This window comes from Fragaria vesca, linkage group LG6 (genome assembly GCF_000184155.1).
Source record: "Fragaria vesca subsp. vesca linkage group LG6, FraVesHawaii_1.0, whole genome shotgun sequence".
NCBI classification, from domain to species: domain Eukaryota; kingdom Viridiplantae; phylum Streptophyta; class Magnoliopsida; order Rosales; family Rosaceae; genus Fragaria; species Fragaria vesca.
In genome coordinates this window covers 19,491,022-19,505,623 of record NC_020496.1, presented here as the reverse complement: position 1 = coordinate 19,505,623, position 14,602 = coordinate 19,491,022, and the positions used below count along the sequence as shown (strand labels likewise).

General features: G+C 36.7%; 1 protein-coding gene across 1 annotated transcript; it reads right to left on the bottom strand.

Annotated features, from left to right (window-relative positions):
• Positions 1-2,599: 2,599 nt before the first annotated feature.
• Positions 2,600-14,188, bottom strand: LOC101295542 (ubiquitin carboxyl-terminal hydrolase 12-like). Its single transcript, XM_004303326.1, has 32 exons — positions 14,071-14,188; positions 13,762-13,828; positions 13,383-13,530; positions 13,107-13,264; positions 11,147-11,412; positions 10,841-11,059; positions 10,658-10,766; positions 10,445-10,560; positions 9,989-10,087; positions 9,620-9,729; positions 8,430-8,504; positions 7,800-7,878; positions 7,559-7,705; positions 7,363-7,443; positions 7,162-7,281; positions 6,799-6,921; positions 6,458-6,535; positions 6,252-6,340; positions 6,059-6,167; positions 5,818-5,886; positions 5,624-5,731; positions 5,464-5,519; positions 5,193-5,370; positions 4,994-5,095; positions 4,833-4,904; positions 4,364-4,429; positions 4,135-4,200; positions 3,927-4,013; positions 3,687-3,800; positions 3,521-3,595; positions 3,314-3,400; positions 2,600-3,129 (listed from the first exon to the last, which is right to left on the bottom strand). Exons 1-32 carry the CDS (start codon positions 14,098-14,100, stop codon positions 3,088-3,090), a joined length of 3,345 nt encoding a protein of 1,114 aa, XP_004303374.1. The 5' UTR covers positions 14,101-14,188; the 3' UTR covers positions 2,600-3,087.
• Positions 14,189-14,602: the final 414 nt, after the last annotated feature.

The following is a 14,602-nucleotide window of genomic DNA, read 5'->3' as shown; positions in this document are numbered from 1 at the left end:
AATCGGGCTACATACTTAGCCACTACATCAGCCGCACCATTCGCAGTCCTAGAAACATGAGAGAGTTTAGGACTACCAACAGCAACCAACAGAACTCTAACTCGATCAACCAATAACATTTTGTTGTCTTTCAATTGTAATGCTTGGAACCATTGATAACCTAAATATTATCTACTAACTCTTGATACTAGAACTACATGATCATATATTATATTATATTTGCGTACATGAATTAAACTTGTGAACATCGATCAAAGAACATGTGTCTTTGGTTAACGTACAAATATGTGTGTTGGTAACTTAAGTTAATATAATCTTTTTTGTCACCTATGTTTATGTATCTCAATTAAATATTACAACTGTATGCATCGAGATTAGATAGATGAGCACTAAACTTATAATTGGTGTCATTATGTGTTTGTCATTGCATCTTTGTTTTTTTTTTTTTTTTTTTTTTTTTTCTTGTAACTCTGTAAGTATTGAGACATCTATGTAAGTCATTCATATGAAATCTGTAGATTTCAGAAATCAGTGAAAGTCTGTGATTCAAATCGATGGTTTTAAGAAATCAATGAAAGTCTACAAACTTTTCAAAGAGTCTGTAGACTTTTTAAAAAGTCAGTTGATTAAAATAAGTCTGTATAAATCCAAATACAATACACCCCTAGTTTAGTGCTCCCGCCGGATTTCTCAATTTTGACACAGAACTCCCTTGAAAGTTTCCGAAGTTTTGGTTGACGATGGATAGGATATGACTAGGGTAAAGCAGCTGGTTCCTGATGCAGTAATTGCAAAAGAGAATGAACTGGGATGAATCATGGAAACGGAGGGTGATATGACTTGTTACATTGTGAGCTACATATATAAGTTTCCACACACAAGTCAATCTTTCGGGGGCTCGAGGCTTGTGACATCTTAGTGCAACGAACTAACCTATCTATGAGCATCTCGATCACCTCTGTGAGAGGTGATCAATCTCCACCTGCAATCCCATGTGGCAGAAAATATGAATTGCTTACAAGGTGATAGAGCAGGGCCTAATAAGAACAGAATTATAGACGTTGGAGGCTTGAATACATGAATAATAGCAATTCTACACTTTAAACCCTCTGGTTTAGCTGTTTTTGTGCAAATGGTCATTTTTCTTTACTTTTCACTAAGGTTTGGGCATGGTATGGATGTTGTTTGTACGTGGAGAGAAATGTCATTTAATAAAATAAAAAAATAAAAAAAACTGAAGTGCATAATGTGTGCATTCTAAGAAAGAAGAGGAACAAATTAAGGACGTCCTATATATGTTTTTTTTTATTTTTCAACATAGACTCGAGCCATGGAAGTCGGGTTACTCGTTGAAACCATTGTGGGATAGACAGCAGCCAATCTGATCAAATCGACTAGGGTTAGGGCTAGTTTGGTATTACTATGACCTTAAAAAAAATATTGTTGTCGTACTGCGAAAATAATCAGCTGTGAATTAAAACAGTTTTGTGTTTGATAAATCTCTATTAATAAAGCCAGATGGCTTTTTTTACTTTGTCAACGGTTAAGTTTTTGAGCTACCTATAATGCCCTTGATTGATTAAAACTTTAAAATATGGCTTCTAACAAATGAAAGATAAATTAGTAATTACATATGTTGGAAACAAGAAAAAAAGAACAACAGAAAAAAAGAAGCTTAAAATGTGGGAGGTGGGAGAGAAAAGTGGGAGGGAAATCAATTTTTTTTTTAAAGAATAGGAGAGAAATCAGACTTTAAGAATAATGCGGGTCAAGATGCTAGTATTATTTTTAAAAATACTACCAAGATAAAATTTATTAATTTATAGTGTTTTTAACAACAACTGCTTTTAAAAGTAACCTTCAGGTTGCTTCTAAAAGCTGTTACAAATGACCTGTAATTTTTAACAAAAAAAAACTGTTTTTCTTTTATTTATTAAACACTATAATCTAAAAGTTCGGATAGAAACTAATTTTTTTTTTAAAACAAAGCTGTACCACACTAGGCCTTAAAAGCTTTACAATCATCTCAATCAAATACGGTTCTAACACAACCCTACTTCACACTTTCTCCACATATCATGGATTTTCTTTCGAGGCCTTTTCATATCATTGGCAAACACCTTTTCCTTATGGTTTGGCAGCTTGTATTAAAAAGCTTTCTACAAAACATCAGTACAAGGATTTGAGCTTCACAATGTCCTATCTCCTTTTTATTACACCTGTAAACTAGCCAAAAGGCATTACTCCAGATCTTTGAACACAATCAGAAGAACCTGGTCAAATTATCATCTCAACAATCGTTTGGCTTCTATCTAGGAAGTTCATTAAACGTTTCATTTTGGGGGTGAACAAGAAGCGTGAAACCATGAACCCTCATATTTATCCAAAATACTAAATTCCAACATGAAAATAAGTACCAAGTCATTTGAGGAGAATATATAGAATAACAATAAATAAAATAAAATAAAAAAGGCACGTCCTACAGTCCTACATGTAGAAAGGGTAGAGGGCTACAAAATAAAAAATAAAAATTACTACAATGTGAATTATGTGCCTTGCCCAATTCAAAGGCCAGAATTGTGCATCACTCAACCATGTATTACAAGCTCTTACAACTCATTTCCACCAAGCTAAAAGTAATGGAGATACAGAAATAAATATTATAACCAAGCAATCCAAAATGCAGCTGACTGTACCCGCAATATACATGCCCTCAAAAATCTTCTTATGTACTGCTAAATTTCTATGGAGCTGTATAATGGAAAGCAATCAACCTTCCGGAAGAAAGGGGCTGCCGTCACCACGGAGAAATAAATAAAAGGAAAATAACAGACAGCAGAACTCAGGCAGGGAGTACTAGCAATACTACACATCCTAAGGGATTATACCTCCCTCTCCCCACCCACATGAAAAAATATTTGGGCCCACAAAAATATTGAAAAATCCTACCAAGTGACCTCTATGTGAGCTTCATTGTTTCTTTAGCTGTACCACTCAGCTCTCATCCTGGTTATTTCCAAACTGCTTCTGTTGCAGCAAAGGATGCTTAGTACAAACTGATGCAATGGTCGAGGATCAACAGCTTTCTTAGTTGTATATCTTAACTGGCTTCTCATATGTGTGACGGTTCTGCAGAATTTTGAGGTAACAATGTTGAGAAGCGGGATGTATCACACTTATATCATAGCCTAAACTAGCACAAGCATATCTTGAGTTTGTAGGGTATGAGTGGGCCTTTCCAATCATCCCCATCTTTTGGCCAAGTCCACAGTTGGAAACCAATGATACAATATTTTAGTACAACAGCCCTTACCTGATTTACTGCATATGATCTCTTTGGAGCAGTATCAGCATGCTCCAACCCCAGGTACTGCTCCCAAGCACCATAAACATCTCTTCTCTGGAGAAACGAAATCAAAATAATGGGATTCAGTTCTCAATACCAATAACAGAGTGGGGATTTAACCCTCAGCTTTTCTACAGAGAAAACCAGACAATACAAAATGACATTACACCATACCTGAAAACGACTAGAAACTACATCAGTGTCCTGTAGGTACTCGGGACGACCCAATGACAAGAATGCAAACTTCCACTGTAAAACAAAACAAAATGGATTATGAGGCAAGGAATGATAATTTCATGTTCTACTGTACTCCAATAAATTACGTGTGTTGGTCAAGTACCTTTGCAAACTCCTCATCAGGGACCTGCAATTTCTTTTGTATGCGCGCTTTCACTTCAGCTAAAGTTTCACCTTCATGAATAACCAAGAAGAAAGGTTCCCCGAAATTCTGTACCTGCTGTTGAAATGTAGAAAGAAGATGCTAAGAAAAACATACATTTAAGTGCAGGTATTTTCCATCTTCAATCACAACAGTGCTCATTGATTCACTTGGGGCAGAAAACATATAAAATTGAGTTACCATCTGGTTCTGTGCGGTCTCTTTCGTGAAGTGGTAAACATGAATCAAGCGATCATTAGCACCCAAGTTTTTCTCTTCTTCTGGAATCTGATACAAAAGAAATAAGAAATTCAGCTACGAAGTACAATGGCATACAGAATACCAATCCAATCCAGTCGCAAGCATATTGTTTTGGCAGAAAATCACAATGAGAGGGAGAGAGACTTGCCTCCTCTGCACGCAATGTCCAGTACTGGTCATTTATATTCTCAATTTTTTCACTGTGTGGGAAGATCTGAAAAAGGAAAAGCAGATGAAGGATGCTTGAAATTAAAAAAAAAATAAAATAAAATAAGTCTGATAGATTATGTGTATGATATGGAAAACAAAACTTATATATAATCAGCACTTGTGGAATTTGACCAAGGTATGCATTTCCCGTTTAAAGAATTTAATACCTTGTAGATCTTGTGATAGAACACCTCAAGAAGCCGAAGTTCTGCATTTGGTTGAGATAGCTCTACCTGTTTACAGGTACACCATACACCAAACATTGAGTAAGAAAGTGAGGGGCGGATTTTTGAAATAATTTCTTCAACACTCGATGCTCGTAAGTAAAATCTCTTATTGCACTTTAAACGGCATAAACTACACCAGAGAAAGGGACTGGTCTTTGTAAAGGACTATATAGAACATATGACAACAAGATTACTACAGACATATCAAGCTGAACAGCCCCCAACTAAGCATGTCAAAGGGACCACACTGATCCACACAAACAATATCTTACAAAGATTGAATAAATCAATGAAGTTGGAACATCATGAATGATCCATGAAAGCCTTAGTACTCACAGTCAAACATAAATAACACTAAAAGCCACATGATGTTGAAATATAAGAAAACTAAAACAAAACAGAACTTTACCTTCGTTTTTAGTACATTAATCACATCCCCAACGGTGCTTTGCTTGGGCAATCTTATATTGTGAATCACCACCTGTACACAAATTACAAAATGTTATGATGTGCACCACTAATGTAATTATGGTGTAAGCAGGGTATGCAAACCAGATATTTCACACAGACCTCATCTTTTGTAGCATGATGAAATGCAACTTTCAGATTTTTAAGGCCTTGTAATTCTGGCAGGGGGATGTCCAAGACTTCATAATACAAAATATCAGAACTCTGCAAATGGAAACAAGAATTGAAATTAGCAGCCCAAATGTGTGAAACTTATGAGGGCGAGTTAAACAAAGGAGGAAGCTCAATAAATGTCACCCACTTGATTATAGTGGACTAGCATATCTGTTAAATGCTCTACTCCTCGATATTTGATGGGTTGGGGTTTAGGTTGCTGAGAATAGCAGTTATGCGCAGTGAGTCTGATTTTCGTAGGATCGTCCAAACCAATTTGGGAAGCCACCTTCTCCACCACATCATCATAAGTGTGTAGCTTAGACCTAGAAACAATGATGTTTAGTCCCAGTACAGATCAACACCAAATAGATAGATATCAAACCATAAGTGACATTGTCACAAATGGAAATACTTACAATTCTAAAGAAAAATCATCTTCTTTTGGTTTCTCCAAAGAGCGAAAATGAACAATCTGTAACAATATATAACAATATATTCCAAAGGTATCAATTCAATTCATTATAGAACTTTAACACGGAACAGACTAAGCACGCAACAATATATAACAATCGGTACCTGACGGTTGTGTACATATTCCAAAAATGAAGGTACATCAGGATATTTACATTCTTCACTTTCTAGTGGAGTAGGTTTTTGAAAGCATATAATGTCACCATCTTCAATCTGAAACACAAAAGCATAAAAAGAATTAATTACCATAGCAGGCACTTAATTACAGTATCAAAGTGCATCAATACAGCAACAGTCACCTGACTTAATCGAAATGAGGTCCTCTTGTCAAGATGTTCACACATGATACAAGGCTCAAACTTTATTTCCTGAAAGTAGCAACAGAACAGATATTGAATATTATATTTTAGAACCGCTATCCAGCAGAGTGCATCAAAACGTAGCAAACCTACAAACATACGTTATACACTTATATGCATACCGATCTTTCTACATGTGCAAGTTATGACACAGGTGATAATGAATCTATGTGCAACAAACCTCATAGAGTTCTATTTCTTCATCAGGAGCAAAACCAGCCATTTGATTAATTTTTGCTATTATTTCTATTGGCTTGGTAGAACTCTTCACAAAAAGCCGACCAACAAACCTGGATACAGAAGATGAAGTAGAAGTGAGCAACGTCTAATGTAATACAGAAAATATCAGCCCAGAAAGAAGGAAACAGAAGTACCGTAATTCTCGTTTCTCAGGTTCATAGAGCTTAAAGAAAAGTAGAATATCATCCTTGGTTTTGTCCGGTGGAGGGATAGGAACTTGCTCCTGAAAGAGGACAAACACAATATAACATCATAAGAATCCCCTACATAAAGCGATTTGAGCTGTAACCAAGCCTCAAACCCACAGGTCATAATGATAACAGGAGTAACACGTAATTACCGGCCCAAGCTCTACTTCCAGAAACAACTTTAGCTCTGCATTGTGTGTTTTATTTGATGCCTCCCTCAATTGTCCAACCTATTAATGGCAAATAGACATCATTATTAGCTAGCGTAAGGCACATGTACCAAACTCTGACCAGCAGAACTGAAGGTTCAGAGAAAAACAATACAATCATAATCTGATTTCAATACCCAAAAGTCTCTCACAACCATCATGAAAGAATTAAAGTAAGATCACTTGATTTTAAGAATTCAGACATCAAGTACACACACAATCAAGAGAGAGAGACAGAGAGAGTAGACAGCCTAGGAGCACTGCCTCATTATTACAGGACTTACTGTTTGTAATTCTTCCTGGGGTGTCAATGGTCGGTTGGGCCGATATGTGTGGTTTTGCCGCTTTGCCCAAATCCAGAATCGCTGAAATTGTACTGGTATTCCCAACTCTTTCGCAACTTCCTCCTGTGAACCATTTCAAATCAGAAACTTCATAATAATAATCATAACTTCAATCTACACAGTTTACATTCTAGGCGTAATAATATTCTCAACCCCCAGAACAAACTCCGAGAATCAAAGAATAATAGTAATAATAGCAATTATTATTAGCAATAAGTATAATGATATAACACAAAACTGAATGTGCAATATTGATTAACCAACAATTTCCAATAACATGACTACATGCAAGGAGTACTGTACCTTGAAAAGGTTAAAGGGTGTCTGTTTCTGGATTCGAAAACTACGAACTTTGTCATGGTCCACAAGGTCAAAATATATGTCCCTTCCGATTTGTTCTGCCAGGTCCTCGTCTCGAGCAACCTATTCATGACCTCCACAATTATTCATTTGACGTACAGTAGCACATCTGAACAAGTAATGAGATAGACAAGGAGTCTTTACCTTGATAATAGTATAAAGATGGGCCTGTGCTTTATATCTCCTCTTGTCCTCCTTCTCCTCTTGTTCTTTCTTCAACCTTACCTGAAGTGAAACAAAGAAAGTGAGTTTAATCTCATTTTTCTTCGGGTCAGTTCGTCTATTAGTTGAACACTTATTCTTGATACAACATTAATCAAGTAAAAGACAAGCATTTTACCCTTAGATGTTCAGCTATGTCCTTCTCATCCACATCACATATTATTTTGTCCTTGTCACTATCCCGAATATACACAAGCATGTACGCATTCGAGTACTTTGTAAACTTGAAAGGAGTATTATTAAAACCAGGATTAGTCTGCGGCATCTGTTTGACATAGAACACGACAAAAGATTTGTTCACAACTAATACACTGAAAAGAATTTAGGATCTCAAAGTAGCTGAAAGCAAAAGAAAATACCTCTTCCTCGCCACCATACTGTTCTTCTAATGCCCTCTTCACATCCTCTTTTGTCACACGTTCATCATCAAACTTATACCTAAAATAACAGAGGACAAAATTAAATTCTATGAACCAACTACAAATATATGAAAAATGCATGCACACAGAAACATTCATAGCCATCTTAACACTACATGTAGAGTTTTTTTAGGTGATAACCGTTACCATGGCCAAGACTACCCATATTCAGTAAAATGGTAAATGCATTACTTTGCATATTGTTGAACAAATAAAAAAGAGGTGAAAATATTTAAAGATCTAAGGATCATTCCTTTCTCCTAAATGTCAAGAACATATCTCAACAATCCTATAACTGTACTAAAAGAATTAAATTTGTCTCCAAGTGCTCACAATTCACTGCATGTAACAGGTGTTTTCATGGGGAAGGATTACTTTGATGAGATTAAAAAATAATGTTTGAAGACCATATCCCAAATATTTGTACTGAAAGAATCAAATTGCTCTCTAAATTCTCACGCGAAAGCATTTGAAAAACATAAGGTGTAATTTCTGTTGCCACATTACGGGAAAAGCATCTGAAATTAAGATACCACGAAAACTAATTCCTTGAACTTCATAGAACCATACCACTGATCAGTAAGGGTTGGCCTGATGAAAGCATAGTAATGTCCTCCATGCACGCCACCACTATGAACCAGGACACTGTAGAAAGGAAAAAGTAAATATTACAATAGAAGCAATTAGGAAGTATATATCTCAGAGCTTCAAGCACAGCATGAAAAAACACCAAGCAAGAATTGATGAGAAGCAGTCTTAGACCTATGACTTTTGTCTCTACCTAACCTATTCCAACAATGCTGGATAGAAACCATGAAAACTATGACAAAGATGTTAACATCCACACATCATGAATCGCCATAGATCACAGAAAATTTCATAACATTACAATAATTTTGAGACCTTCTGTTTGATGAATGCAACAGCAGAAACACTCAAATAGAAAAGGTGATCCAGCTGTAAGGTAACCTGTACATAACATGCTGCGCATTCTATATTTATAATTAATTGTGAAAAGAAGCATGCCTTGTGCATGGAGCATACAAGGTCTAGCGAGCACTCATTGATTCCCTCGCAGTTGAGACACAAAGTCTGGAGCTTGGAACTTGAGTGTTGTAATATAATGTCTAAAAAGTAGCAAACAGAGAAGCACCACTACGGACACGGGTACGGGAATATGGTACGATACGTAGAAATGCAAAACCTTAAATGTTTTAGGATACATGTATGTAGAAACGCAAAATCTTAAATGTTTTAGGATACATGTAAGGATACGACAATTAAATGTCCTTGTTAATTAATTTATATATAACTAGAAAATAATAAGATAAAACATTAACAAAATACTAGACTTTATCCTTTTCTGGTAAGGAGGAGAACGCAGATAATAACGCAGAAGGAGGATTGATAAGAGTAGACATGATCTAGCTAAGTTTTTGACCTTTTTTTTCTGTCTTTTTTATGTTTTTATGGGTGAAAAAGTCTCATTTACCGTATCCCTTTTAATTACAAAAACACGTCTAGCAAATCCAAGAGTATCCCATCTCCGTGCATCATAGGTAGCAACAGACGTGCTAGCATGTAAACTGTAGGTCTTGCATAATTTAGAAGTTGTAAATGTAATTTTAAACCTACTGAGAAAGGTAGTCACTTGAAATGCTGAAGACACAACACACAGAACAACTAAGTTCACTTGTACTGATATCAGGTACGTTGAAGAAGTAGCATAGATCATACAACAGTACAGAAATAATAAATACCTATGAAGAGTGTAGAGGTTCCGCACACTCTTATCTGATTCCGGTGACAAATATTTGCCATTCTCCCTATCAAGGTCAAGTTGAAGAGGAAATTCATAACGATCATTTATCTGCACACACAGAAAAATGCAACGACCTCAACATCAATAGACCATAACAACAAAGAAATACAATCATAATAGAGAAAAGCGTGAATTTTGTTATCATTTATTTGTAAAGGCTACAGTTGCTTGTTCAAAAGATTTCCTCCCATCAGTTGTAAGACATACAATCTTTCATGTATCTTACCGGTCGACATGAGTACATGCAGAAACAAAGTGATAAAGCACACAGATGAAGCTGATGTATAAGTTAACTTCAGATGCATACCTTTACCATAGTGTCCCTCATAAAATCATACTCAAATCGCTTTAGCTGAAGCTGAAGAACTGGAGGGAAGTCAATAAACAGGACACCCTTCTTAGCATCCTGAAAAAAAGAAAACATCAAGTCCAAAATATTCCTTGAAAATCCAATCTTCAAGATGCCATTATTAAAAGGAAGAAAAAGCAAGAACACACTTAAGAAAGTACTTGAATGGATCATAAAATTCAAGGGCAGCATCTAATCAAGATTTAAAACATAAAATCCACAAGAACACAGGAATGCCTTGACAACGAAATCAAACTAGCAGACAAATGTAAAAACACTAAATTTTGCAAGTAAACATTAAAAAAATAATTATTATTAATGGTAGTAATAATGTTAACAATAAAATAAAGAACTCAACATCGAAAAGGGTACCCAGAACTTTGATCACAACAGCACAGACATTCAGTAACTAACCTGCAAACCATGTTCTTCAGCATGGTACTTATTGTCACCCTCAAGACGTTCAACTTCCACATACTTATCAAAAGAAGCGTAAACATCACGACATCCTTTTACATCAAGCTGGAGATCTACAGAAAAATTAAGTAGAAATCAGTGGCATGCACTGACATGTACAACATATTTCCAACCCTTAAAAAATTGAAATTTGTGCTTAGAAATACATACCATAAAATGACTCCTTTCTTGTAGATTTGTAGTCCACATTGATGCATTCAATGTAATTCATGTGATGTCCTTCAAATAACTGCTGTATTGTACCCTCCACCACAGTTCCCTGAACCAGCAGAATTCTTAATAAAATGAAACAGCAAATTTAATCCCAGAGCAAACACAGAGGACTTCCAATACCTTCATTTTGTCCTCAAGCTTTTCACATAGAACTCTATTGAGTTCCTGCACATCATGTTGCATAAACGAATCATATGTATCCCATCCAAAAGACTTGGTTAGTTCTTTAGTTGCAACACTGCTTTCGTTGTATTGAAGCTTATAGAATAAACTTTGAAGAGCCAAAGGAATGCTTCCTGAAGGCATGTCATTCTCAGTTGTTGGCATATGATACACAGCCTGATAAATAAGTCCAAAATTGAGATAAGCAGTTCCATATAAAACTGACAAGACAATTAAAATGAAAACAGAAGATCGAATTACAACCTTTCTGAAGTAAGGTATATGGTATAAAGTCTGGAGAAGTGAATTCATATAACAAGTTGCTCCCTGATTCTTGAGCCCAACATAACCGGTTTCCTTTTTCGAGTCATACGACCAGTAATCAAGGACTTTACGGACAACAACCTCGGCTTCAACAACGACTGTATCATTCACCAGGTAACCCCTACCGGGGTCATAAAGATCACCGAGAGGCATGAATGATGTGAATCCCCAATCACTTTCTCGTGCATTGAATTGGTGCTGTGTATCTGCGTCATCATTTAATAAACCAAGATTAGAAATTTAGAATAGAGTTGATTGCTGTTATAATAGGTAAAACTTAACAATCCCATCCCACACCAACAATTGTCCTAAAAACACAACATTAATCTGTTCTGATTGACACATTTAGTGATGTGTGAATTGGATACTTGATATGAACCAAACTAGATCTCATATTGCTTCTACATTCTAATCCATTCATTAAAAAAAGATTCAAACTATGTAAAAGACAGTAATTAAGGTGATACAAGGATTTCTAGTGTATTTGCAATGTACTTCCATTTGCAGTGATGGTGGATGGTACTTCAATTTGGGTAACTAGCTTACATTCAGAGTTTTAATTTCTTCTGGGTGCTGGGAGTCATAGCTGCAACCAGTCTCATAAAAACTAGGGATACAGTTAGGTGTTCAGCAAAAAGAAAATGGGTTGTAATAATAACAGAGGGTGACAATAGTGGGCTAATAAGTTTCAAAATTTGGCGGGTGAGAATAAGACCTTAGTGTGGCAATAGCACCACAGCTAAAACAAAATCTTTCTGTTTACACTAAATACTAATCACTATTTGACATCTCTTTTCAACCCAAACAATGAAGCTAATTGACCTCTAAACAAAAGGAGTCATCTTTTGCTTTGCTATGAGCTACTTAACCCAAAGTATATGATACATGCATGCTCCTAGTGTGCACAAGACGTTTTAATTGCACATAAACATAAGGAAAAAAAAAACTTTTTGAACTGTAATTATCTTGATTTGACCCCTAGATACTTGTATATGGAGTAATCTCTTGTCTTGCAATAAAGTTCGAGACCATATAGATTATGGCAAATTACACAAAACAATCATGAATGGCTGTGATCATATTTCTTTATTGGATCAATTTACCCTGTTCTGGAAGGAAACAAAAGTAACATGTCAAAGCTTAATGTTATCCCTTATGCAAACAACAGAACAACAACACACCCCACTACTAGGGAAAACAAAAAACAAATGAAAAGGAATTAAGATATTCCTTTCTTGCAATGTCATATTCCTTTAAACCACTAGACAGGCCATTTACATCCGAAGCCTACATATTATAATGAATGAAACACTTTTGTTTCTGAACAAAGCTGAAATATAAATTTTCACCATCAAATGAGTACATGCTTGGCAACAATAGGGATAATAAGTAATGTGCAAAACCGTATAAGAAGGTAAACAAGGACCAAGCACTGGAAAACATAAGCTGCTCAAGTTTACCCTTCAAGTATTTTTAATGTATTTATTTCATCTGTACGGCTCATTAATTTCTTTATCAGTCACTTCTCTTAAATCTTCCAAACTCCCAAAAAGCAATTGCCACAATTGTCAGATAGCCAGGCAGCAATGCTGACAGCAGGCCACGGTTTTAAAAAGGGAGGGAAAGAGGAAGAGAGACATGGACTGAGAAAATTCAACTTTTGTTCCTTTAGCCATTCACTTTATGGGCGTGATATTAAGAACAAGAAAAGAACTTCCAGGAAAACAACTAAGCAAGAAGAGGGAGAGGGAGGGTCAAGAAAGCAAATCTATCAAGTAATATATTACCTCAAGTATATCCATTTCAAGAGTAATTTCTCATTGAAAAACTTCTAAATGACACTAGGGAAAAACAAAATGCTTAAATACCAAAATCAAATAAGTACAACAGAGAGATATACCCTTTCTAATTGAGTACTTGTTGTGAATCTGATTCACTATCGCCAAGCTGAACTGCGCATATCTACTCCAACCATAAGGCAGCGCCTGCGAATCCGCCACATCCAAATACATTGACAAGTAGTCCACATTGTTTCCTTTAGGGAAAATCAGTATCCGCCTGATGAAACAAACCAAAGCAATTCAACCAAAAGAAGAAGATGAAGAAGCAATCACCGATATACAATATAAGCCAACTTCAGAAGCGCAAAACACACGACTGCCAAGGGAAGCAATACCATTTATAACCACCGACGATGAACATGTCAGAGTAGTGCTTTTTGGTGTTCAATCTAGAAAAGTTCTCAATTGTCCAAGTGAATTTCATGGTTGGAGGCTCCTCCACAGGCTGATTATCAACTGTACTAGCCGGCTCCACTTGAGCTACTATAAACCCATCAAACACCACAAAAATCAGAAAACAACAAAACCAAAACCCTAACAATCAAAATATAATCTATTCACTTTCACTCTAATCACCCAAACTACACCAAATTCGCTGAAACCTCAATTATCCAGATCAACTACGCAACACACAAAGCTTCAATCCAACTCTCTGAACACAAATTAAACAAAATCGAAACAGTAAAAAATGGTCTTAATGTTGAAAACACAAACCTTCCATGGGCTGAGGACCTTCGACGACCACATCCGTAGACGGCACCAGCATCTCTTCGTCCTCTTGCTGCGACCACAGAGACACAGTCAGAGCTCTGATCAGAGCAACAACAACAACAACAACAAAACCTAACCCTATCCTACTACTGAATCATCACAACCCTAGCGAATCGATACTCCACAAGTCAGCGAATCACAAAATTGAAGGCGAAATCGAGACCGAACGGGAAGAACTGGAAACCCTAAGCGATCAGATACGAATATGAAATTGAAAGGTGGATGAATGTAGAGGACGAGTTTGATACTTACATCTACAGGTGGAGGAGTCATCATAGTCATGGATGCTGAGCAATGGACCGATCCACAAATCTGAGAGTCGAATCGAAACAGTGAAAAACTGTGAGAGAGAGAGAGAAGAGAGAGAAAGAGAGAGAGATTTAGAGAGAAGGGGAAAGCCAAAGCGGGGCTTCGATTGCAAAGGAGAGAAGGGGGTTGCACTCCCGAAACAAACTGGCTCGGAACCAAGCCGCGCTGAGTGCAATTTTCGGTGAGGGGTATAATGGGGAAGTCGATGAAGCGCCGGGGTAGTATGGGGAATTCGGGGGGTGAGAGTGTGCGTTTTAGACAATGAGATCTTGAGAGTGAGGAGGAACCAGTGAGAGGCTGACAGGTATGATGGATGGGTTGGGTGGGGTCGAAATACACGTGTCGGTCTGAGGAGGTCACATGCGTCGTGCGTGTACGCTCAGGAAATGACGTAGTATAATACTTCCTCGTACGAGGCTTTGCGATCGTTCTTTGGAAAGCTGCACCACGTCTACGCTCTACACCACTGAACCTA

Bases quoted from the DNA above. Each gene is read 5' to 3' on its own strand.
- LOC101295542 (XM_004303326.1), bottom strand. From the start codon at position 14,100: ATGACTATGATGACTCCTCCACCTGTAGAT. The intron at 7,444-7,558 runs GTAAAATGCTTG...GTTTCACTTCAG, and splicing joins ACATAGCTGAACATCTAAGG to GTAAGGTTGAAGAAAGAACA. The intron at 4,201-4,363 runs GTATTAAATTCT...TTCCTTTTTCAG, and splicing joins TCTATCACAAGATCTACAAG to ATCTTCCCACACAGTGAAAA.